The sequence below is a fragment of the Plutella xylostella genome, chromosome 22 (genome assembly GCF_932276165.1).
Source record: "Plutella xylostella chromosome 22, ilPluXylo3.1, whole genome shotgun sequence".
NCBI lineage: Eukaryota > Metazoa > Arthropoda > Insecta > Lepidoptera > Plutellidae > Plutella > Plutella xylostella.
This window is the reverse complement of record NC_064002.1, coordinates 6405525-6431332: the sequence shown is the minus strand read 5'-3', so window position 1 is coordinate 6431332 and position 25808 is coordinate 6405525. Positions and strand designations below refer to the sequence as shown.

The 25808-nt window shown below is 38.5% G+C and overlaps 4 protein-coding genes across 5 annotated transcripts; 2 read left to right on the top strand and 2 right to left on the bottom strand.

Moving 5' to 3' along the window:
• Positions 1-3073: 3073 nt before the first annotated feature.
• On the top strand, positions 3074-8064 carry LOC105392434 (ADP-ribosylation factor-like protein 8). The gene is made up of 5 exons (XM_011564056.3): positions 3074-3282; positions 6177-6257; positions 6665-6738; positions 7055-7216; positions 7591-8064. Exons 1-5 carry the CDS (start codon positions 3160-3162, stop codon positions 7712-7714), a joined length of 564 nt encoding a protein of 187 aa, XP_011562358.1. The 5' UTR covers positions 3074-3159; the 3' UTR covers positions 7715-8064.
• A 2827-nt stretch (positions 8065-10891) lies between these two features.
• LOC105392420 (cyclic GMP-AMP synthase-like receptor) lies at positions 10892-17620 on the bottom strand. The gene is made up of 7 exons (XM_011564039.3): positions 17441-17620; positions 16255-16445; positions 15717-15905; positions 14624-14795; positions 13653-13767; positions 12432-12594; positions 10892-11902 (listed from the first exon to the last, which is right to left on the bottom strand). The coding sequence occupies exons 2-7, from the start codon at positions 16426-16428 to the stop codon at positions 11117-11119; spliced, it is 1599 nt and encodes a 532-aa protein (XP_011562341.3). The 5' UTR covers positions 16429-16445; positions 17441-17620; the 3' UTR covers positions 10892-11116.
• A 606-nt stretch (positions 17621-18226) lies between these two features.
• LOC119694930 (rhodanese domain-containing protein CG4456) lies at positions 18227-19503 on the bottom strand. The gene is made up of 3 exons (XM_038122568.2): positions 19195-19503; positions 18696-18858; positions 18227-18453 (listed from the first exon to the last, which is right to left on the bottom strand). Exons 1-3 carry the CDS (start codon positions 19406-19408, stop codon positions 18390-18392), a joined length of 441 nt encoding a protein of 146 aa, XP_037978496.2. The 5' UTR covers positions 19409-19503; the 3' UTR covers positions 18227-18389.
• Positions 19504-21679: 2176 nt separating this feature from the next.
• On the top strand, positions 21680-24753 carry LOC105392787 (cyclic GMP-AMP synthase-like receptor). Of its 2 annotated transcripts, none has more exons than XM_038122565.2 (5): positions 21680-21817; positions 21910-22245; positions 22784-22988; positions 23198-23869; positions 24170-24753. In XM_038122565.2, the coding sequence occupies exons 2-5, from the start codon at positions 21932-21934 to the stop codon at positions 24530-24532; spliced, it is 1554 nt and encodes a 517-aa protein (XP_037978493.2). In that variant the 5' UTR covers positions 21680-21817; positions 21910-21931; the 3' UTR covers positions 24533-24753. The 2 variants fall into 2 exon arrangements, with proteins under 2 accessions (XP_037978493.2, XP_037978494.2); XM_038122566.2 differs by having other exon boundaries at positions 21684-21806.
• The last annotated feature ends 1055 nt before the right edge of the window (positions 24754-25808 follow it).

Here is a 25808-nt window from a genome sequence, read left to right as displayed (position 1 = left end):
GACCTATCTCTCTTCTATCCGTCTTCTCTAAACTACTGGAAAAAATTGTTAATCTGCGACTAGTCAAATATCTTGAAGCTAACAACCTACTCTCTCCAATTCAATATGGATTCAGACAAGGCAAATCCACAGAAGACGCAGCTTCCTCTCTCATTACTTCTATATCTTCCCGTCTAGATGAAGGACTACATTGCATAGGTGTTTTTCTGGATCTCGCGAAAGCATTCGACACGGTGTCCATAAAAATTCTTTTAAAAAAGATGGAATGCTTGGGTATCCGTGGTCACACACTAAACTGGTTTGAGAGCTACCTTACTAACCGTAAACAACGTACTAAATGTAACGAGCTTTTGAGCGATCCTATGCCTGTTAACTTTGGTGTCCCTCAAGGCAGCATACTCGGACCCACCCTTTTTCTCATTTATATTAATGAACTAGGTTCTACTCTACCTCCTTCTTGTAACGCACAAGTAATCTGCTATGCCGATGACACCGCACTTCTATTTTATGAGAAAACTTGGGAAGCTACTATTCTAAGTGCGGAGAGAGGCTTATCCATAGTTTCAAACTGGCTTGACTCTAATCTTCTCACCTTAAATACAACTAAAACTAAATTTCTATCCTTTCACAAAACCTCAGCATCCAAACCCAAATTCATTTTACAGTCCCTTAAAATTCATTCAAATAAGTGCAATAACCTATCCCAACACTGTAACTGCCAATCCATCACAAGAGTTGATTCTCTTCGGTACCTAGGAATTATCATTGACGAGAAGCTATCTTTCTCCCAACACATTACTTCTCTATCAAATAGAGCAAGAAAGCTCATCAACATAATGAGGCTTCTCCGAAATAGTGCTGACATGCAAACACTTAAAAACGTATACACTGCCTTATGCGAGTCCGTCTTAAGTTACTGTATTCCGTGCTGGGGCGGCTCCACAAAATCACAAATGATAACCATAGAACGTGCTCAAAGATCCATACTCAAAGTAATGCATAAAAAACCCCGAAGATACTCAACCTTTAGGCTTTTCCAAGAAAGTGGAGTCCTCTCAATCAGACAATTGTTCATCCTTAAAGTCACTTTATCCCAACATCGTAAATCAATCTCTTCTTCTGACTATTATGACAGACTCTCTCGTCGAACCTTCAAGCTTCCAACTATTCGTACAAATACCAACTTCGCTCACAGATTCAGCAAGTACCTACACCCGCATATTTATAATAAAATCCAGTCACACATTAATTTAAAACTTGACACCATACACGAAGCCAAAAAGAAAACCAAACGATGGCTCTCTAGCCTGAACTATGAAGAAACTGAAAACATATTAAAATCATACTAAACATATAACTTATATATAGGTATTTATCTGCATTGCTTACCTTGCATTATGTATTTCTGATATAAACACTTATATTTATATATACATATATTTATTTATAACATGGGTACACATATGATTAGCTTTTATCTTTCAATTAAGTAATTCTTATTTATATTTTTAAATACCCTGATTAATGTTAAATATTTCCCTTATTTTATTAAGTAGTACTAAACAAGTAGGTATTACCTACGTAAGATTTTGTTTTTATAGTTTTTAAGCACATTTTTACTCAAATTGAGAAACTGTTTTTATTTTATTTTTGTTTGCTTTATTCATTTTATTATGTTTTAACACATGCATCCTAAAATGTAAAATTTGTTTTATATAATTTAAATTTCAAATTGTTAAACTGCGCCACCTGTTCTATATTTAAACAAATTGTTAAAAACCTGTTTACTGGCTGTCCACGACACAGGCCTAGCCTAGTGTGGTAGCCCTTGCTACATCACCACCTTTAAATTGTTAACAAACGCTGCAACCTCTATTTTTTGTATCTTCTTAATCTTTATTTTAAATAAATATTTTTTCATTTTTTTTCATTTTCATTTTCAGTAATGAAAACGGAAGTGGATCCTAATGCTGAGGCCTGAGGCCACACTTCTGTGATATGAAAATAATTTTCATAATGATACTTTCATAACAATGTATTCTTCTTCTTCACGTGTCGGTGACAAGCATTAGAGCTATGACTGTGTAGATTAGGGTTTGTCACCGTGGTGTCACGCACTACCACAGGACTGCCCAGTGCTCCAAACATGACTGGACGCGATGTAGCTATAAGGAATAATTGATAATTCGCTAGAGGAGGCTCCTTTCGTCCTCATGCTCGTAAACATACAGGATAATCGAATAGGTATACTTGGACCGATACTGTGATGAGATGATGACTGACTGATGAGTTGATGATGATGATGACATAGCTAGCATAGCATGTACAGGGGGTCAATCTATCTAGTTAACTGAGATTTACGATAACTCCCATAAACTATTTATAGTACTTAACTCGAGTTAATTCGCTCTGTCAAGTCTTTGCATTGAGTAGAGGGTACACCCGGACCCGAGTCCGCGTTGTTCTATGATGAGTCTTTGCAAGTTGACAAGAAATTAATATTATTTTGACAGCACGCGCTCGGCGCTCAGACAGTCATTGACTCACTGACCGAACTTTAGAAAACCAAACTCAAGGTTTGCCAGCGAGCGATGGAGCGCAGCAGCATTCTTGGTGTTCCCTGGATTGGTGATTGGCCCCGTTAAAGAACTGGCATCGCTGACCTGGTTGCCCAGACCGCAAACCTGAAGTGGAACTAGGCGGCTCACATCGGACCCAGAAAATGGGCGAAGATCACCATTGACTGGATACTACTTTGGTATGGGACAGTCAAAACCTCTGAATAATAACAGTGTACTTGATTTTCTTAGAACGTATCGATTCGTTCTTAAAAAAATAAGCGTTTTGTTTAGATCAAAGTATAAATTTATTACCGAGTAATGCAACCACGTAACAGTAGTAGAGTAGGTATTGCTACTAAATATTTTATGTTATAATATCTTTTTTCAAGTTTTTCCATGTTATTGATATAATAATAATTTCAGAATCTATATAGGTAATGATGATTGTAATAAATTATTAACATCTGCAGTGAGTGAATGGAAAAACTAAACTGTGCTAAGTGACAAGACGAGACGACTGACTGTCAAAATTTGCAGTTTCCAAAGGAGGCGTTAATTTTTTGTTTCGGAAATAATTTAGTGAATAAATCCAGCAAAAATGATAGCCTTGATTAATCGTATCCTTGATTGGATAAAAAGTCTTTTCTGGAAGGAGGAAATGGAGCTTACATTAGTAGGGCTTCAATACTCGGGAAAAACTACTTTTGTTAACGTCATTGCTGTTAGTATCTGAAAACAATAATTTATTTATCTTTGCTTCTTTTTGTTCACTAAATTTAATAGCTTTATATGCACTCCAAATCTATATCACTAGTACTTGCAGCTTTAATTTCTTGGAATATTTGTGTGTTGTTTCTATAATGCTACATACTTACGTTGATTGAAATTGTGAAAACATTGTTATTTTTCCTTTATGTAATGCGCAAATCTAGTGAAATAACACGCATAATTCACCCTTTTATGTGGTACTGTAGTAAAGTTATAAACTTATTATGTTAATATGCATAAGTATTGTTCACCAGTGAAAGTATTACATCTTGCCTTCACAATAGTTTTATAGCCTTTAACCCTTTAACCAGCAGAAGGATCCAAGTGTAGCAGAAAAATGAAACTTTGGGTATGGGTTATATATGTAAAGCTTTATTAAAATTCGAAAAAAAATTTAAAAAATATTTATATTTTATATGAAAAAAACATGGTGGCAATATAATGTACACTGCCGGTTTGAACTTTGGTGGAGTTTTGTTTTTTCTGTTTCTTTTGGATGTGGTGAGTTGATGGATGGAGTGATCTGCAATGAGTGGAGTGAGGCAGAGTGGGGTCTTGTCGGATGATGCTGTTGCCCATGAGTTGGGGGACGCGTTTGGTGTTCCGGATGGTGCGGTTTCTGGGGATGGTGTGGGGGAGTCGTATTCGGAACGGGTTTCTGCCCGGGGTGGTTTGGTGAGGGTGCTTGCAGGTGGTGGCGTTCTGCTTGGTTCGGCGGCGCTGTCGTCTCCGTCCTCATCGGCTTGTCGGTCTCCTTCACTTGCTGGACTTCCGGGCGCTTCGGGATCGGCACCGGAGGCTCTGTGTCGAGGTCTTTCGGCTGCAGGACCTCGGGGTGCTTCGGTGTCTGCACTGGTGTCTGCCCGGCGTCGGGGCCGCTCGGCTGCGGGAGTGCCGGGTGGCGCGGAGCCGGTTGCATCCTCTAGCATGCCGAATGGGTTGGATGGGGGTGAGCTTTCGGATTTCTCGTCTTCGGATTCGGGTGAGGATGGGACTGGTTGGGGGGAGCAGGAGTGGACCCGGGGGCCGGATCTCGGCTGTTTTGGTGCTCCGAGGGTTCGGTCTTCGGAGCGGCTTCCGGGCGGAGCGGGGCCTCTGACCTGCTTTTCTTTGTTCTTTGGTGATGACGTGCTGGACATTGTTGTGGACCAAACTAATTTATACGCTGTACAAGTAGGATCGAGAAATTATACACCAACCACTAAAGAAGAAATCATGGCTTGGTATAAATTGGTTTGGTCCACAGTGGTGTTTGGTGCGTCATCGCTGAAGAGTGGAGAGGGGTGGGTCGGAGGTTTCGTTCTGTTTGGAGGCTGTTTTGGGGATTGAACTTTCGGAGTGTCAGGGTGGCTGATCTGGTTTCTGGGTCCATTCTTGTTTTTTCCAGTCGGTCTCATCTTCGTCCGAGTCTGGGTCTGGGGACGGGGGGTCCGGGGGTTCATTTTCGTCTGGCCTGTCTGGTGTGTTGGGGGATGCGGTTGGTTCTGCGTTGCTTGGTGCTCTTGCAGCTGGGCGGCTTTGATGTTGGTGAGATGTTGGTGCAGATGTTGAGGCACTTTGGGGTCTTGTGGCTGAGGGACTTCGGTGTGGAGTCTCTGGTGTTGGTCTTGAGGTGCTTGGGGGTCTGGTGGGTGGGGGAGATTGGCAGGCTGGTGGGGGTGGGGACGGTGGTGCCGTCGAGCTGGGTGGAGCGTCGTCGCCTGTGGGTGCCCTCACCGAATCGTTTTGGGTGGAAGCTTGTTCTGGGTCCGGTTCTTCCGGGTCATCTTCGGAAGTCGTGCCATCTGGAGTGCCGGGCATGTCTTCCGGCTCATGGGCGGTGGCATCATCTGGTCGGACTTTGTTCCGCTTCAATGTGGATCGTTGTCTGGAGGAAGCAGGGACGGAGCGGAGCTTTGCCGGGGTTTGGACTGGCGGTGTACATTATATTGCCACCATGTAGGTACCTACAAGTTGATAGTGGCATATATATGGCCACCACAAAAAAATGGAAATTCGAATAAAAAATGTCGATTTTTTTTATAAATAGTGATCATATCGTCTTCTATACTACATGTTTATATAAAAAAAGAAGGTTACTCACATTTTTATCTGCAGGATTGATGAGATATTTTTAAATAAACTTTGTACTTTTGAAATGAGGCAATATTTTTTCAAGTGACATTTTTTTTTTAATGTTGGCACTACTAATTGATTTGATTGAAGTAAAAAAATACTGATGTGCATTCAGCTATGTATTAGTGGCGTTTCCAGTAGCAAGATCGAATAAACTTTTAGAATTCTCAGGCCTATAAGATGGTGGCACGTATATTGCCATCATCAGTTAAAGGGTTAAGGTGCAAGTAGCACTTTTTTTCACTAAGTACTCATACATCTACTTACATATCAATGTGAAATTTAATTAAATATATTGTAAATAAATGTTCTCCTAGCTCATAGGGTTGCCTGGAAGAGATTGCTTTTAGCGATAAGGCTGCCCTTATTGTATTTATATATTTAAACCCCCTTATTCATAGAAAAGTTACAATACGTTTTAACTAATAAACTGTTTTGTCCCTCTCTGTCAAAGAACGAATTGTTCTTTGTTGGAGAGGGACAAAACAGTTTATTAGTTAAAACGTTTTGTAACTTCTCTATGAATAAGGGGGAAAGTCTTTAATATTATTTTAAGTGTTTTATATACAATAAAGTTATACTACTACTGCTGAGTTAGCTTTCTTTAGTGACAATGCTAAATGTCTATTTTCACTACTACTAGTACTATTTTCATGTGTCTAGTTTTTGTGGTAAGACCATTAATTTTATCTATCTATCTTGCTATACATAAACATAATTGTTTTGTTCCAGTCTGGACAGTTTAGTGAAGACATGATCCCTACAGTTGGTTTCAATATGCGTAAAATCACCAAAGGACAAGTTACCATCAAGGTTGGTTTGATTTCATGTGGTTCTTTTATACATAGTTATGAAAAAAAATGTGATGCCTTCTGATTGTAGATATGTATGCAGTATAATACAAAAGTTTTCAAGTTCACTACTGCTTTACACAACAAGTTAAGATGTTAGTTTGGATAATTTCTTTAAGAACTTTCAATACATATGTATAATTATGATCAGCATGGAGTGCCATCATACAATATTCATGACCATTGATAATTTACAGCAAATGGTTCAGCTATACCTACATATAATGTTACCTTTACAAACCTTGTACAAAAGAGTTCATCAGCATCATTTGATTGGTGGATCCCAAAGTATGTGTTATCCACAAGCTAGTGCATATTTTCTTAATGGTTTGAGTACCATGTTATAAACAGAAAATTTTCTAATTTCAGGTTTGGGATATTGGAGGCCAGCCTCGGTTTAGGTCAATGTGGGAAAGGTATTGCAGAGGTGTCAATGCTATTGTGTAAGTCAAGCCAAATTAATCTTTAATTTTATTACAATTATTTTTTGTATCCTGAAATTCCTGAATATGTCAAGTACCTATACTAGTTGAGGTCTTTGTGCTTGCTAAACAAAACAATTATGCAGAAAGACGAAATTGCATTATGCATAAACTGTAATTCAAATAGCTCTGACTAAATTATCCATTTAACTTTCAATTTGTAATTGAATACAATCAAATGTGTGAGATGTCCCCACATATTTAATTTAAATCTTTCCTCTTTATAATATTAAGAGCCAAAAACCATTGACGGTTTTAACAATTCACCTGTTCCCAGTTACATGGTGGACGCAGCAGACCCGGACAAGATCGAGGCGTCGCGCAACGAGCTGCACAGCCTGCTGGAGAAGCAGCAGCTCACGGGCATCCCCGTGCTGGTGCTGGGCAACAAGCGGGACCTGCCGCACGCGCTGGATGAACACGGACTCATTGAGAGGATGTGAGTAGAGAATTATGATTGTGCTCTTGCTATAAATAGTGCATGGTGGCCAAGCAACATAGCACCAAGGGGACCTAAAGGGTCTCCTTGCATTGATCCATCCATTCATCAGGAGCTGCTGCAACAGCTGACAGGCATCCTTTGTCAGTGCTGGCACCATATCTCATTGAGATGAAGTGAGTGGAGAATATGGGTCTTAAAATTATGTTCTAAATGTAGCAGAGTGAAGGTCCGTGAACTGCAGTCCCCAGCTTCCCAAGCTACATTTGTCTGTTTATGATATGAGATTTTGATTCGACCTTATAAATTACCCCTTTTCCACATACTCCAATAGGCCAGCCTGCGAGCTCACATGTCACCCTGCAATGTTACAGGAACCTTTCAGCGATCCAAGACCGCGAGATCTGCTGCTACTCGATCTCTTGCAAGGAGAAGGACAACATCGACATCACGCTGCAGTGGCTCATCGCACACAGTAAATCAGGCAGCTCGCGTTAACTCACGGCACCAGCACACATCCCTGTTGGGGGCAATTGTCTCAGTTTAACGATATTGTGGAAGATTGGTGATACAGGTCAGTAAGTTTGGTTGTATTGTACCCCACTCATTCATTGGTCAGTTACTACTTCTGGTTAGGTGGGATTGTTGTGTAAGCACAGATTTTGTAATTTACGTAAGCGAAAAAAAAACGACTTTCTTCTGTCATCTGCGGCTTACATCTTCTTCGTATGTTTTATGATGACGCATTTTGTATGCAACAACGGTAACTTTAGTAGTTTACGTAGAATATGAAAATCTGTTATACTAAAGATACTATTCAATCAAAAAAGACAATGAAGAAAGAATATTATTCAAAAAGAATATAATTCATGAAATATTTGAGAAATTGAGGCGATTATCACCGACATATTGGATTATTGTACCTAACTGAACAATGTCGAATATTTGTGATGATTTTTTAATTCTTTTTTTTCGATATACGATCGAAGCACAGAGTAAGTACATAAAAAGATGTTTTCTTGCTGAACTTTCAGTGCAACATTAAATACTGTAATAAATTAATAATGTATGAATAGTCACAAATATTCTTCACTGTTGTAAGTAAATAGATAAGCTTCTGTTAATGCACTCTCTCAAATTTAGATGTGACATTCATAGTGTTAAAATCATTTTGTATTTTTTTATTTCAACATTTTATAAGTTCTGCGTTATTTTATACTATTGAAGCAGCAAACATTTAAATGGCACATCTAAAGCCTAAGAAATTGTCTAACTATAGCTACTTATAGCATATGAACATATCATAGCTATTTCTTTTCCCAAACCCTTATCGTCATTCCAAAACTATACCTATATATGCTTATAAGTAGTTATGATTTAGACTTTTAACCATGTACTATGTTAGAATATTTAGATCCTCTAATTATAATATATTACGTATATAAATAAATATATACTATTATACTTATTATCTCGTATTGTTAGAAAATAAAGAGACGTTAAGTTTATTATATTCGGAGCGACATGATGGATAAAGTTTAACAAGATATTGGACCTTGTAAAGTTAAAGTAGCAACGTGGATCAAAGTAAAAAAACAATTCTGTGTAACATTGAATCAAGAAGATATACCTACTTATAATTAAACGCTAAAAGATCTGAAAATGAATAATAACATCTTACAAATAGTTTTAATACTAAACGTTTATCTTTTTGGTGCAGCTGTTAGCAGCGGGATACAGTGGGATATTTGAACATTTGTTACGAATCAATTGAAATAATACTAAAAAAACATCGACATTCTTGTTGCAATTTCTCAGATCTTGAATACAAAAGGAGGACCAAATCCACATCGACAAGATTGTTTGTGTAATAATATTTCAAAATATTGGCTGTTGTACATTTTTTGCTAAAATTGCACCGGTTTGGTCCCAAGAGTTGATAGCTAGTCGTTCGTGGTTATATGAGTCCCACTTCGTTAATAATTTCATAGTTTATTGTATAAATATGTTTACAACTCAGACTCTAAATTTTATTTAAGTACCAATCTGTATTTATTTTTAAATACTTGAATTATACAATTCTATTCTATAGTTGACTTATGTTCAAGAAATTTATTTTCTATGTTTTTAAATATTTATTTTATTTCTTTATGAAGTCAGACTCATATAGCCCGCAGTTTGAGAAGTATAGTTAAAGTCACTAGGTGTTTAATTCAAAAATAATATACTGCTTGGACTGCACATTATATTTATGTTTATATAAGATACCAATGTAAAATATAATTAATTAAATATTTGTATGAAAGAAACAATACATTATGTTTATGTTTGAATAACAGCCTAACTTGAGCAGGTATTGGTATAATATAAGCCGATATTTAGTAACTTACGATTCATAACATCCAATCGATTAAGTTACGCTACGCATTTCTATAACTTTCTCTCACCGTCGTAAATGCGGTGTCATGGCATGATCCCTGTAATTTTATTGCTCATTAATATAGCGCGTTGAGTAACTCTAATTTGTATTATATGTAGCTAGTAGAAAATTGTTGAGATTGAAGTTAAAATTAGCTTTGGAATGGATGATTAGCGCCTTTCATGTTAACACTGTTCACATTAATTTGTTTCCTGAATAAATATTGCAAAATTGAGAAATAATCAAGCTTGAGAATATTAAAAATTAATACACCTAAGTTATAAACAAAACCTCTTATTCTTTGAGGAAAACATAAATCGTAGTTAACCCTTCAGACGTCCTCCACAGAACTCATAAAAAAGCATAACCTATTGGCGTTTCAACGCAAGTTCTAAGCTTCAAGGTAAAAATGGAAATGAAACGCTTACGTTCAGTATTTTTTTTTGGGACTGGTGCATTAGTTTAATTAAACAGTCCTGAGAAAGAACTAAAAAATACACATCTCTGAAAAGAATACTGAATTTAAGTCAAAAAGTATGGCGTGAGGTGCTCTTAACTTTATACCTATTGAACTACTTACATTGTAAATGTTAAACCATACATTTACAAAATATAAAACATGCAGTATAAAGCTATAACATAACATAGGTAGTTTTAAATCCTGTAAATATTTCAGCAAGATTATATTGGTTTAATTATTTTTTTAGGAATGGGACTTAAGTATCGATTAATGATGATAATGAAATTAACGAGTTTGTATTTGGGCAACACAGAATGCTGAAATTAACCCTAATTATTGAACTAGATAAATAGATACTAGCATTTTTTAAATTGCAGTTGGTTACCCTTTAGATTTGTCCTTTTAGGATGTTTTATAAGGTTGTTTAGAAAGCGTTTGTACACATTTGCATTAAATATTAGTTACATTAAGTTAGGTTCTTCCATAAACAACATTTATGGATAGGTCGCAAAACACCAGTTGCTTTAGATAATTAAAGTTTGTTGATAAGGTTGCTTTCTTTCAAAATCAATTGAATACAGCCGCATATTTTTAACTGATATTTATGTCATACTATAACTATCTGTTTGTATGTGGCGTTTCTAGCATTCTTGTATATTTCAAAGAACTTGTATATCTAGTTTTTACTCCGTTTATAACAAAGGAATAAAACTTAATAAAGGCTGTAACATTGCGTTTTGAACTTTTAACCCACATTTTTTTATGGTTGGCCAGTCATAATTCGAAAATACTAGTAAAAATTGTAATAAAAATTTAATATGAAACAGATCCTTAAACATAAAATAAAATCACAAATTACTTTGATAACATAAAAATAGGATGAAAAGTGAATACCATACTTATATAGCCCCATGGCCCATGGGACCGTATGAACTAAAACAAAAATAATCTCAGTCTTACGAACTAGGTACGTGATAATATAATGTAAATAAGTAAAATAACAAATCGCATAAAAAAAGTTTCAAAAGTTTATAAGTAAATCCGAGCCAGTTTCTACGGCACTGATGCTACTGAGCACATTCATAATCATTTCCCCATTCACTGGAGTATCTTTGACATTCTCTTCATCAGAAATCTTCAAATCCTTTAAGGAATCTAAAGTATCACCTGTTTCAGTCTGACTAGACGGCTTAGCTCTTACCAGAGCATTGAGATCATCAACAGTCTTACTTAAACAATCGACTTTGTTCTCGATTCTTTTGATAAGCGATTCGAACTTGCCTTCGAGTCGCTTGTTGGACGCGAGTAGCTCTCTCAATAGCTCGTTTGTTTCATTATCTCTAGTGACATTTTGGGTTCCGTCGACTGCCGTTATGGACTTGTTTGACTCTTGTCGGGAGACTGACGGAGACGGCACTACATCCGCGACAGTCGTCTCAGGAAACGATTGGTAAAACTCTGAGCTTCTAAAGTCTACCAACTCTTCAGGAGTCAGTAGAGCCGCGACGACGCTATCTATATCGTTCGACTCTATTCTATTGACGACATTTTTCAATTTACTCGCGTATAGTTTCTGCAGGCTGGGTTTTAGTCCCTCGATGAGGTTGTGGTCTCGCTGCCAGAAGTATGGGATGTTGTGGGCGTCGACTGCCTCGTACAGTTTCCTGGTCATGTGTTGGAAGAGCACGCTGATCTTGTTCCGCCAGTACTTCTTGTCCTGTCGCTCGTCGATCTCCCACAGGAATAGCGTCTTGATATAGTAGCTGGCGATCTCACGCAGCTCGAGCGCGTCGCGTAGTTTTTTTAACTGTTGATACAATAAAATAATTAGATGAAGTAGAAATAGTCGAAGAAAGCATGTCAATATTGTCAATGTACTGGTCTATATGTACTCTATAAATAAAAATATAAAATAATTAACACATTAGAATTTAAATTAGTTAGTTCAAACATAATTAACACTATCTTATCGCCTCATAAAAATATCACAAAGAATGCAATTAATGTCAATGATTTAAAATAACTTTCTTATCAGCTATATGGGGTTCATGGACTGTCTTCGGATTATAGTGCCGTTGTCAGTTTGTCACCGACACCATAATAAGGAGATTGAAGTACTTAAGTAACGATATCAGATTTAGGGTTACGCTGAGTTGCACCATAAAATTTTAATAACTAGTAGGTACTCTTAATTCTATGGTTGCACAAAGCAACATTTAGCTAAAGTCGACCTTAATAGATGTATTGTATTGCTGCCTTGCTTTGACAGTATATGTATGGAAGAGACATAGGTACTTCCATAGATTTTATTGGCATAAGAAAGATAAGCCACTAACCAGTCGGATGGTCATCTTCAAATGGTCGCAGCCCTTGATGTGTTCCCTCTCGAAGTCGTGGAAGGCGAGGCGCCAGCACCGGTTCTTGAGGGTCGCGTCGGTCAAGGACTTGAGGGGCTTCGGCACCACCAGCCATTTCTTCTCTTGACTGCCTTCTACTGACCTGCGTTACCAGAAGCATAGTACTTTTATGTAACGAGTTAGTTACCGAGGTACATAAAGGTATGAAAAGTCTTATAGGAAACCAGTTACGTAGAATAAAGCCGTTTAGGAAACTGGTTACCTTATTTCGGTTTCTAAACGGCCGAAAAGTGCCTGAATATGTCTGGATTATATTGGCCCGTTAGATTAGTCTCAGTCGCGACTGCCTAAGGACGCGCCCATCAAATAGAAGAAAAGACGGGGTAATCCCCACCAATACAATACGTGTAAGTACCTATATCATGTTGTGTAAGTGGGTTAGCTATATCTACACGTGTAGAGCTGAAACATGGCTTTATCAATTTCGTAGAAGGATCTAGATACTCGTATGTAGGTACCTATTTAATTTTATCCTACATAAATAAACGACATTGTATCTTATCTCCGATACATACTTACTTACGTGGTGGAAAATAGTTATTATACGTAGGGAGGTTGTAGGTAATCCAAGATACGTAGGGACTCTGGGGTTAAGTAAGGACTAAAATATTGCAGGTATTTTATTGAGTATAAGTATATAAAACTTAAACATAGTACCTACCTACATTAAGCTACGTCTTGCATGGCGACCACTGGTAGGTAATACTGATATGGTATAAATAGCCTGCTGTCTATCAAACACAAAGTTTAAAATTATATAGTCGCAATTGTTTAACTGAGCTCTCAAATATAGCTCGCTATGATTACTACATCCTTTGCCAGGCCCGCATAATGTGTAGTCCTTTGTTTATCGGTTGTGATGTCACATCGTTTGTATATTAAGGCCTAGTTTCTCACTCTACCAAAGCGTAAACTAAAGTCATACCATAGAATAAAACAACACCAACCAATCACAGCGCTTATAGTTATAGTTATTAACTTGACGCAGAGGTGTGAAACTGTCAATAAGATAAGAGCATCACTCACACAAAATCACTCATCATTCTCACTGGCTAATATTTTCACTACGATGATAAACCCTAAACCCCTATTTTATGTCACTGACACGTTTAGAAGCACCAAGCAGGGGGGGGCTCGTACCTGTACCCCTCGGGCCAGCGCGGCAGCATGAACCGGATGCACGGCACCAGGTCCACGTCCAGCGTGAACGCCTCCGCCCCCTTCTGGTTCCGGATGTTGAGAGTGTACGCTGGCCCTGGAATCAGTATTGTGTTTTGGTATGATTCTGAAATATGAGTGAGGTATAGGTACAGATTGTTCAAAAAGGGTAAGTATACTAAGCCGAAGGGGGGTGACTCACGGAGTCATTCTAAACAACTTTAGTTCTACGAGTTTTGGAAATTCGCAATAAAAAACAGGGAACTACTTAAGTAGTTATTCAGAATGACCCCCTGAGTCATACCCTTTTTGTAACATCCTGTATGTATATGATAAGATACTTACATGAATAAATCGGAGTTGCTATTGACATTATTATTGTGTCGCCTGTTTTGGTCAAATTAGGTGATTCGTAGTCTACATATTTAAGTACTTACCCAACGTAGGTAATACAATCGAACATTTAATCAATTTTATAATCGTTTTCTGTTAGTTACATTCAAGTGCAAAGAATAAAACACTACGAATTACAAAACATAATTAGGTATGAGAGTGTTTGTCCACCGCATGCCGCGCCGTCACCGTCACGTCACGAAAACGAGATTATGACGGCGCCGAATTAGCAGTACCTACATACCTAGGTACATACATTTTACTAAAGCTGCGTACACACCGGGCCAACGAACGCCCAACGAACGCCAACGGTGATCCCAACGATGGATATTATTCATACATAATACAGGGCAACGAAGGTCAACGAAAAACGTTCGTTGGCGTTCGTTGGCCCGCTGTGTACGCGGCTTTAGCCGCGTGTCCACCGCACATCCGTCACGTCGCCGTCAAGTCACATTAAACTCGGCCTGAAATAATCTCGTTCTCGTGACTTGAAGGTGACGGCGTGCGGTGGAAAAACGACCTGAGGTATGTTACTCCGTCGTCCCATAAATCCTTACCCGACTCCTTGAACGTGAGCAAATACACCACGTCGCCAACAGACACCTGTCCGCCGAGGTCGTTGACCGCTCGCTGCACCACCCGGTGCATCCACTGACGGAACTTGTTCTGTAGGAAGTACTTGTCTGCATCGCGCCAGTCCCGAGTCACCTTGTGGCACTTCTCCCAGTCCTGGGGGCAGAAATAAAGCTTGGAAGCCGGTCACAGCATATGGAAGGCAAGTCATGAGTAGTCATGACTACTGGTACTATTGCGGCATACCACAGTCGTGCTCGGCCGACCGACGGCATCGGCAGAGGTCGATGAAAAACCTAACCTACCCTACCTCCCTTCTGTATGGAATATGCAGAACTGTGACCACCAACCTCCAGTATTTTTTTCCAACTTTCAGCACCGAGAAGCAACATTCATGCTTTTAATTACTTATTTTTTTATTTACTTTATAACCTTTTTCTTGTAAATGTATGTGTTGTTTCTGTGTGTGTTAGAAATAAATAAATTTTCTTTCTTTCTTTCAGTAGAATTCTACAGTGGGTAGGTAGGTCAATTATAACCTACGGCTACGTAGCAGGTACATATTTCATGGAAGCCGTTACATGTCATGTTCTGTGAAAACAATACTGATGTTGCTATCGCCCGAAGTATGTAAGTACTTATGTGAGTGTCCGCTTATCACATTGTTTTCTAACGATTATCTACACTTATGTCTGTCTGTCTGTATACAAATATCTACTCACATAAATAGTACCTATAAGCTTATAGGTACATATTTCGTGGAAGCCGTTACCTACATGTCATGTTCTGTTCTGTGCAAACATTACTGATGTTGCTATACATATATCGCCCGAAGTATGTAAGTACTTATTTGAGTGTCCGCTTATCACATTGTTTTCTAACGATTATCTACACTTATGTCTGTCTGTATACAAACATCTAATCATAGTACCTATAAGCTTATAGGTACTGAGACACAATCGCAGTCGCAGCGCTATGATGCGAGCCATGAATCTCACGTCCTAAATACCAATTGCACAACAGCTTTCATTAGTCCTTTCGTCAATTCAAAATAACCCTCCTGATCAACAAACTCACCTGCTGTTTATCAAGATGGTCGAAGGCGCTGGCGATCTTCAGCTTGACGAAGCCGGGCCGCTGGTTCTCGACCACGATGCCGAGGTCCCCGTCCTCGTAGCTGATGGGGAGCCGCACCACCACGTCCAGGTCGAACTCGTCGAGACGCCCCACCTTGATGCCGTCGTACACGCTGCCCGCGTTTAGCACCTAGCGGGGTTTACACTGAGTTTCAGATGGGAACTTTATGCTACTTACTATTATTAATATTACTTATGTTGGGCTGCCTTGCTTTGACAGTATACGGGCAGAAACAGACAGACGAGCTTAACATTAAAATAGGGATAGGTTCCAGCGGTATGGCGGCCCGTAGCTCGCGCTCGGCATCACAATCGTGGTTTACTCGTTGTTCTATGGTCATCATCACGACCCATTATGTTCTATGGTATTCAGGGTTAAATTGGGACTTCTACAGCAGTGGTCCCTTTTATCATTATTCCCTATTAAGTAGATAGTAGTAGATCCTTCCCATATAGGTGGATATTCATCATTAACTTACTTCGTTAGCATATTTCCCATAGTAACTGTCTTGCTCACACATCTTCTGCTTAACTTGGTCAAACACACTGTTGAATACTGATTGGGCCTTCTTGTAGTCCGCATCTTGTATGGCAATGTATCTAACAAATACTTCTTTAAGAAACACATCCATATTTTTCTTTCTCGAGGCCATCGTTTTGTGCTAAGGATCTGTAAAAGAAGTAAAGCAGCCGTGTTCCATTCTGTTTCGTTGCGACTTAGCGTTTCGACTTTGATGAGTTTCGACGGAGGCAAGCATAGATTAGTGAATTTAGTGATATTATAAATTTTGTATAGGTAGGATATATTTATATTTATTTAAGTAAGTAAGTACCTAATACCTATCTATAAATACCCTATAATCGACGTGCACAACCTAATTAGGTACTTACCTACTACCTAGGTACTCAGCTAGGTAATACTAAGTAGGTAGTGGTATTACATAAGTATACCTACTACCTAGTGGGTATAAGTACTTATACATATTTTTATGTTCAACTAAGCTTGGGAAAAGCAGTTTACACCTAAAATACCTAAATAAATAAATCCTTTTAGTAACTGCTAAACTTTATCATAAGTACCTATATACCTATAAATACCTACTAACCACCACTGAAATTACTAACTACCTACATAAAATAATGATTTGATTGCACAATATTGTATCCTGTAGCTAGGTAATTACTTCCTGTCGGTTGACTGGTAGAAAATGCTTTGAGCATTAAGTCCTCTATTGGTACACTTCATATTTGTGCAATAAAGGATAAAATAATAAATACCTACATAAATAATAAGTACTTAATATTTAGATATGATTATGGCCCAGTTTCCCACTTGTGAGTTTTTCATGAAGTTACTTAAAGTTAAGTCCAACGCAACGATACTTCATCCAATCACAGTTCCAGGTACTATTGCTTACTGAAGTTCTGCATATACCTAACACAATAATATAACAGCAATGTTCTCAGGCCCAGAGTACCAAGCCAAGGTGGAAATTGAGTCTGTAAGTAGGTAAGAATAGCATTTTTATTTTAGTAATAATAGTAGATACAAAACACTTTCTACGCAAGTAGTTAGGTATGTACGAATATATGATTATTTATTAAGTAAGTATACCTACCTACTTACACTATAAGAAGTTCTTATAAAATTTGGTCTTTACTTACTTTCAGTCTTTCAATAACTTTTTAGTGGAGTAGGTAAGTACTACATAATAAACACACTTCAATAATATCTTCACTTGTTTTTGTTTATTTAATTTAAACGTCAAAATAATAAACACAAGCCACAGACGTCACAAGCAAAACAAAACACAAATCGGATCCGTTCTCAACCATAGAGTTATTTTTCTAATCTAAATGATTAGCATTATTTTGTTGAAGTCAGCCAAGCCAGCACCGAGACTCGTCTATCTCGAATCATAGAGTAGAAACAGAAACAAGCAAACAAGAATCGAGCCGAACGAAGCCCGAAGGAAGCCGATTTCATTCTGTCTGGCTCGCTCGTGGCTCGGGTTCGGCGCGGGCGGCGGCGACCCGTTATCACCCGTTCTATTTTGTATAATAATGATTATAAGCCGATTCGCACATTGAAAATTATTGATACTGAGAGCACTGAAGCAAACACTGATATTTACGAATCGGCCTTTACTTTGCTTGTTGCAGTGTCACGCTGTCTTACGCCCTATCGTAAGTACCTACCTACCTAATCGATATCGATAATCGATTATGTTATGTAGTATAGGTAGTTAAATAAATATGTGTACTTGTAAAGTAAATAGATACTAACTTACCAGGCTAAAAATCCATGGGGTTAGTTATGTGGAAATTTGGAAAAAAGCGGAGCACATTAGGCGGTGAACAGTTTGTCGAGAACGGTTTCAAAATCAATTTGGAACGTTTTCAAGCGGGATTTGATTTGACATATCTCTGGGGATTTTAGAAGTCGGTTTATAGTTGTTGAACTTCTATTTATTGACACTATGAAGTTGATTAAATAAGTACAATCAGAATCAGTAAGTATAAGCAAAGGGATTCTCTATCTCTGTACCTGGGTAGAAATAGAAGAAGTTAGTTAGAAGCAAACAGGTACATAATTCTCTGTAAGTACATATTACTACGAGCTGTGGTTCTGCGTGTGCTTGGTCCAGTCTCTCCAGCTTCCGCGGTAATTCTTCGTGCTGAAAATAATGTATTTTTTTTAGTTAAGAGTTAAAATATCTAGTTAGCAATATTGAACGCAGACAAAAATTCGGTTAGGCAGCATACCTTGCACAGGGCTCAAGACGCGCACGGCTAGATGTGACAAAAGTCTTGCATCGCGCTCGCTCACATCGCGCGGCCTCGAGAGCGAGGGAGCCGGAAAACGTTTGCCTCGTCTTTCGCCCCGTGCTAGGTATCCAGGTAGGTACAAAATACTTACTTAGTATATCCAAGGTCAACAGCAAATTGTTGTGCTTGCGCTGCTCTTTTTCCTGTCCTGCAGTAGAATATAATTTCCGCGTCTTTAGATGGTTTCTGTCTACCGTACAGTTTTAGGAACTCTTCATCGGATACGGTACCAAGAGCATTTGAGACTGTCATCACTGAAAAAGTTTATGAAATGTTAAAATTGCGAAATGACTATATATATAACTAAGAGTTATTATAATGTGCTAGCTGTTCCCACGCGCTTCGCTTCGCCTTAAAAAGTTTTCCCGCGGGAATACCGCGATAAAAAGTATTAGCCTATATTCTTTCTCAGGGTCTAGACTACTCTAGACTATCTGTATACCAAATCCGTAATATTCAAATCGTAAGTTCAAAAAGTAGTTTTGGCGTGAAAGAGTAACAGACAGACAGACAGACACAGTTACTTTCGCATTTATAATATTAGTTAGGATAATGCAAAAGCCGAATGTAAGTAAAAAAAAAATACTTACATGGTATATTAATGCTGTTCGGTATCTTTCCAAGTTCTTCGACCTCACTGGGTTCTCTTACATCAACGATAAGTATACTGTTATCACTAGTGGCTCTTTTCACATATTCATAATCAACTACTGCGAGTTCCGTTTTTGTTTCCGTTTCTGTCTGTAATTCAACGCAGGTCCAACATATCCCTAATGTTAAGAGAAACAATAAATTGTTCAACATGTTGATTAGTTTCGTGGATATTTTATCACAAGATAATTTTGAATCTAGCGGACGTCTTAGCAAGCGAAGTATGTCTGCTATACTAACTTGTCTGTATCTCGTTGTAATCATAACATCGGATAAAAGAAGCTGTGAAATAATAATAGTGGTAAAATAGGTACTTACGAGATCGAGTTTGTTATACTTCGATGGTTACACTCATAATATTATACTAATAAAATAAACTATGTTGAACTACCTACAAGTAGTTAAGTAACTACATGGCAGGTAGATATCTATTCTCCATTAGCTAAATATTATGTTCTATTAGCCAATATTTGTTGGAATACTTAAGTATATTATATTTCTGAACATCTGGTACTTACTAAGTCTAGGTAACTAGGTACGAGAATTTCCAGGTTTAATAAATTAAAATAATCGATTGGTTTTCATCATTATCATCAGCAGCCTTCTATCGCCCACTGTTGGGTATAGGCCTTCTGTACGCCAATTTTTCCGGTCCTGTGTCCTGTGCCGCTCTGGTCCACTGCTTCCCCGCAACCTTGCAGATGTCATCGGACCATCTAGCAGGTGGTCCGCCTTTGTCCACCTTCCGTCCTCCCGACGAGCCAAGTGTCCCACCCACTCCCATTTCAGTTCGGCGACCCGCATACTGACGGCGAACACTTTGGTCCTTTTGCGGATCACCACGTTGGGATGGGAATACGGTCTCTAAGCGAGATGCCTCACATAGCTCGCTCCATAGCTCTCTGTGCAACTCTGATTCGGTGCACAGTTTCCTTGGTCAGCGTCCATGTTTCGGCACCGTATGTTAGTGTGGGCAAGACACAGTCATTGGTTAAACACCTTGGTCTTCAGGCATTGTGGGATCTTAGATTTCAGGACATCAAGTTTTGAAAAGATTTTGATTTAATTGGTTTAACTAGATCATATTTGAATAAAATTGTTTTACGGTCTAGAATAAGACGCCCACGATTATAGTAAGGTAACCTTGACAATATACTTACATACAAGTAGGTAGGTTTTTTGGAGCTTCTTATAAATAAATACCGGTTAGGTAAGATATCTCTTTGTTTATTACTAGATGTTGGTCTTTTGAGTTCTACCTAAGTGTGTAGGACTTATATTTATATTGAGTTTGAGACAACTGTTTTGCTGTACAGTTTATTTATTATTAAAACAATGACTGAAGTTTAGGTAAGTGATTCCATGATGGTTCAGATGGTCTGATCATAGAACTAAAATCCTACCTACCTGTTCCATGACCATGCTGTGCCACGTTTTAAAGACGATAGTTAGATGTGATAAAATTTAGTCGCGCTCCAACTGCAACGCGCCGTGCTAGGCATACCTACTGATAATAATAATACTAGTTATAGGTAGGTCGGTAACGGTAGTCTATTACTTTAGTTGTACATAGAGTATAAAAAAATCATAATACTCCTTTTCGCTTCGCCGTAATCGGTTAATAAACTTTAGAAAAGCCAGTTAACAAATTATCTTTGATAACTCAGCAAGTGCCCAATGCATAATAAATATGACAACATTTCGACATAAACTAAAGCGGCGATAGACTAGTTTACATGTAGGTACTGCACTACAAATTGTCGTCCTACAAGTTGGTGTTAGGACGTTCTGGTTCACCTGCCTCGCTATGTGGGATGCCGATTTCTTTCGTCAATCTATTTGTACCGAGTGGTCTACTCGAACGTCATGGCACCAGCGTTTCCCAAATATCACTAAGTGTTGCTCTCGGCAGTACTTAGTTAGTTATTTATAGCTAATAACCATAGCAAAATACTCAGCTGTGAAACATTGTTGGCAGGAAATAAAGGCAAAAAGAAACAAAAAAAACTAGTCCAACAAAAACAAAGATAGCTTCACTCACCTCAACTGCAAAAATATTGCCAGTTCCTAGACATAATTTATTAAATCAAAATAAAATCACAGATGTCTAATGACTAAAAAGTTATAGAATGGGTTCTACTATATTATAATATAATGAATACTTCACTTTCCCCGCAACAAAATACAAGGCTGCACCCTCTTAGGCTACCAAAGTTATTATTCTGAGCGATATCCGTATCTTTCTCCATTCGAGATTACATTCCTGGCAACCCTGGCTTTATTATTGATAACGTCTAGTCGCGCGCCGTGCCGTCGTGTCGCGATATCGAAGGTGATTCCCCTCGAGTTGAGTTTTGTATTTTAGTACCCTACCATAGACAATCTATAATAATAGCGTGTGCGCGCGAGTCGCGATATTTATTTATCAACACACTTTTGTACTGTACGGTGTTGTTTGTATGTTACAGTCTCTGTTTTATCAGTGATTCAGTGAGTCATTAGTGATTAATTCCGTTACATTGTGGATATTGTGGTGTGCCAAGTTACTTCGGTAAGTCATCGGTAAGTGTCAAGAATGTTACTTCGCATTATATGTATAGTACACTTATGTATGTACCTATCTATAATATATTGTTTACTTACGTACTTTTCAGAACCAGATAACTCGAGCAAAAAATGAACCGTTCAAACCCTGGCGATGGAAACCGCGAGGGGGAAGCCACAGGTGGCCCGTCGTGGTGGGAGATCGCGGCTGGCGTGGTCGGCGGCGCGGCCGCGGTCGGAGGGCTCATCTATGCACTCTCCTCATCGAGGCCTGGACCTCAGACAGCATCAGCACAGAGTCCAAGTCCACCACCAGCACAGACCCCGAGTACACCGCACACTTCCAGTGATGAGGACGACAGGCAATCACCGCCATCTGTAAGAAGTTCATCAGTGACAACAGCCGCTAGATATCTTTATAGCCGGTTGGACTACATTCCAGAAAGGTCAGTGCTTTATTTAAGTTAGGCTTGGGCAAAGAAACCACCCCTATAGTTAAGTGTACATACTGTATAATTATAATAATATAGCCCAGAGGACCCGATTTGGTTGAAAAAAATTGGTTCCATTGGCCGGATTCAGTATACCTAATATGCTGCTGACCTATAAATAACCCTACTTGCGTATTATCATGCTTTCATTAGATATTCATTAGCCAGTGTGTGGCCTACTGTTTATAAATTTTAATACAAAAGTCATGACATCATGGAGCCAGGTGAATAATGGGACAAGCTAAATTACTTTTATACATGTTTAAAGATAAAAGCGTAGGGCACATCCCTACCTGTAATTATTTATTCAATTCTAATTTTATTCTAGCATGTTAATACCTACCTAATCATATTAGTTTACCTACTCATTTAACTTATCTGTAAATATTATGCTTAAAGATAAACATAATATTATTGTGATTAGCTGTGTAATGTATATTAGTAATTATTAAACAAATACCTCTTGTATTGATGCAATTATTTCTTATTTCAGTGCAACCACAATACCTTACTCATCCATACCTGAGAATCCAGTAATTACAAATCTCAACAGCTTACTCGATGATATCTACGTGAGATATGTGGCCCTCAAGAACGAAGACTTCAACTTATACTTCGGAGTATTTAGCCAGTTGTTTGACAAACTACAAACAGAGATGAAATTAGTTGATAAATATTACAATAAATACTCAAGCAGGGTAAGTGCCTTCATAAGTACCTGTGTTTCTATTTAAACTCATATTTTTTTCATATTCAGAGCGTCATTTAAGACTTAGATCACTTTAGATGTTATGAATCCTATCACTAACCACTCTACCTAGGTACTCCATACTTTAATATTGCAATGCAATCACAAAGCATAATCTCAAGAGAACACAAAAAATATACCAACTCTCACGCATTACAGAAACAATTCGCCGGAAGTCACTTCGACGGTCTGCGGATAAAACGTCCGGACGAGTTTGACATGGACATCGTGATCGGCCTGCCGCTGAACTTCAGGGCCGACCCGAGCGGGCACGACGACATCGCGCTGCAGCCGCTCGCCCCGGGCTACGTGCAGCTCAAGCTGGGCCAGCAGTTCCGCCGCCTGCCGCAGCGCGACGCCGCCGACTGGCTCGTCAACCGCACCGCGTACGAGTGGAAGGACGACAAGGACTTCCTACTCAGAAACAAATTCATCGACTGGTTCAAAAGCGTAGTCCACAGAGCCCTCAACCGGTTCGAAGACGAAGGCCGCGGTCGCAAGATTATAAGGATCGACGGCGTGCCGTACACGATACGGACCACGGAGAGCGGGCCGGCGATCACGTTTATAGTGGAGAATGCGAGCAGAGACTTTAAGTTGGACGTAGACTTTGTGCCTGCGCTGAAGTTCCCGGAGGCTCGCTGGCCGATCTGCCGCGGCTACCGGGCGGTGCCGCCGGGCTGCGCGGGGCAGGACTTCATGCTGGTGCCCAAGCCCAACAAGGCCGCCGCCTGCGTCTGGGACGAGACCCGTTGCTGGCGCATCGCCATGCACGACCAGGAGAAGAAACTCATGTACAATTTGTCCAATCTGAAGCCAACTCTTCGATTGGTATGTTTCCTTTTTTGACTTAAGATAGTAAAATTTTGGTTTTAGAACGCTACGTTTACATACCAATTTTATATTACAAACAGATAATTATTTAAATTCAAATACCAAGTTACATATTTTTTTAATGAAGACTTGGCCCCTTTCGATTCGTCATCATCAGCCTATGGCAGTCCACTGCTGGACGTAGGCCTCTCCCAAAGCACGCCACTGGATGTGATCTTTAGCTTTCCGTATCCAATCATAACCAGCCACCTTTCGCAAGTCGATTATTAACCAAGAATTATTTTCTTTATATTCCAGTTGAAAAAGCTCCGCGACGCCCAAGGAATGGACAAAATAGCAAGTTATTACATAAAGACAATTTTCTTCTGGGAGATATTGGCGCGTCCATTTGATAGCGCGTTTTGGAAGCAAGGGCGCGGCACTCTGTTCAAAATCATGGTCGAAAGGTTATACGAGTGTGTAAACAAAGGTGAAATACTGTATTTATGGAACACTGATCTTAATCTTCTTGGTCAGGTCAACAGGGCTACTTTGAACGGCTACGCGGCAAAGTTGCAATGTCTGATGAGAGTGTTACAGGACCCGTCGCAATACAAATTGGTAGCCAGATATTTACTAACTCCAGAGGAGCAAAGGGCATACGCAAGATTTTTGATATAATAGAATAAGAAATACAGTTCCTCTACATCTATATTATTATTACTTACATTTATTACGGATAAGTTTCATAAAGGATAGGTCGTTGTAGGCCATGTTTAATATTTGAGACATCAGATCTCAATAAGTATTTACTATTATAGAAGTACCTATATATTTTATATGATTATTGCTAATATTAATGTTCAAATGACAAATATTTTATAATATAATACTTTATAAAATAGTGTTGTTTCATTGTTAAAAACACGTCTTGTTAATTTGAGTTGCTAGGAATCAAGTAACACAAAATTGTATTGAAACAAAATATATTTAATACCACCTTTGTTTTACAAATTATTCAATAAAGGGCCGACAACGGGCCTATTAACCTATGATTACCTTGACGGTATGTAGAACACAACCGTTACAACAAAATGCTCTAATAGTTAGTGCCTTGCAAACAAGGTATATAATATACTATGTACACGACATCCTAGCTCGGTTATCATAGAAAAATACTATATAAACAAATTACGCTATTTCTTTTAGTATCAGAAAGAAGGTATGTAAGACGGTGGATCCGGATATTTTCCTCCTATGATAACCGTACTACATCTTACTATAAATCGCCTAAGAAACAACTTAACTGATTTATGCAAATAGAGACTGACAAGATACGGCCTAATACAGTATGTAGGTACCTCTTTTGTAATTAAATGTATTATCGGGCGCATTCACTACATAATTTAATTGTTTGGTATTAAGTTTCAATAGAGGACGGACATTATTTTTGCTGTGCCAACAGTATAAATGAGCCCAATACTTCGTAAGGTGTCCAATATTTACATAAATACGATTAACGACTTGTGATCTGGTCAATACTGATTTTCAAACATCATTTTTTCATTTGCAGGGTAGTAGGGCGGACTGTCACACTATTTTATTCAGTAGGGCAAGATAAGATAATGAATATAATACAAGAGATACCTACTTACTCCGATTGCAAATAATGATATGCTTCCTCCGTCTGCTAACAATAATAATGCACTCATCTGTCAGACATAAAAAAACAGTAGGTACACTTTAATATTAATTAAGTACAAGATATTGTTTAGTTTGTCCAATATGTATATATTTTATAGATAATGATATAAATATATAACACCCCTCTTTCTCTATCGGGGTAAAGAAATTAGGTTTAAACAGTGCATGATCGATATCTAACTAGAGAAGAAACATGTTTTTTACAGCATCTATGGCTTTACAATTTTCAGTCTTGATCGTCCAAAAATGTATA

Excerpts from the sequence above, each read along its gene's own strand:
- LOC105392434 (XM_011564056.3), top strand. The coding sequence starts at position 3,160 with ATGATAGCCTTGATTAATCGTATCCTTGATTGGATAAAAAGTCTTTTC. Across the intron at positions 6,739-7,054 it reads AGAGGTGTCAATGCTATTGT|TTACATGGTGGACGCAGCAG; the intron begins GTAAGTCAAGCC and ends ACCTGTTCCCAG. Across the intron at positions 7,217-7,590 it reads CACGGACTCATTGAGAGGAT|GAACCTTTCAGCGATCCAAG; the intron begins GTGAGTAGAGAA and ends GCAATGTTACAG.
- LOC105392420 (XM_011564039.3), bottom strand. The coding sequence starts at position 16,428 with ATGGCCTCGAGAAAGAAAAATATGGATGTGTTTCTTAAAGAAGTATTT. Across the intron at positions 15,906-16,254 it reads ATGGGAAATATGCTAACGAA|GTGCTAAACGCGGGCAGCGT; the intron begins GTAAGTTAATGA and ends AAACCCCGCTAG. Across the intron at positions 14,796-15,716 it reads ACCATCTTGATAAACAGCAG|GACTGGGAGAAGTGCCACAA; the intron begins GTGAGTTTGTTG and ends TTCTGCCCCCAG.
- LOC119694930 (XM_038122568.2), bottom strand. The coding sequence starts at position 19,408 with ATGTTGAACAATTTATTGTTTCTCTTAACATTAGGGATATGTTGGACC. Across the intron at positions 18,859-19,194 it reads GAACAGCATTAATATACCAT|TGATGACAGTCTCAAATGCT; the intron begins GTAAGTATTTTT and ends AAACTTTTTCAG. Across the intron at positions 18,454-18,695 it reads GTTGACCTTGGATATACTAA|CACGAAGAATTACCGCGGAA; the intron begins GTAAGTATTTTG and ends CATTATTTTCAG.
- LOC105392787 (XM_038122565.2), top strand. The coding sequence starts at position 21,932 with ATGAACCGTTCAAACCCTGGCGATGGAAACCGCGAGGGGGAAGCCACA. Across the intron at positions 22,246-22,783 it reads TTGGACTACATTCCAGAAAG|TGCAACCACAATACCTTACT; the intron begins GTCAGTGCTTTA and ends TTCTTATTTCAG. Across the intron at positions 23,870-24,169 it reads TGAAGCCAACTCTTCGATTG|TTGAAAAAGCTCCGCGACGC; the intron begins GTATGTTTCCTT and ends TTTATATTCCAG.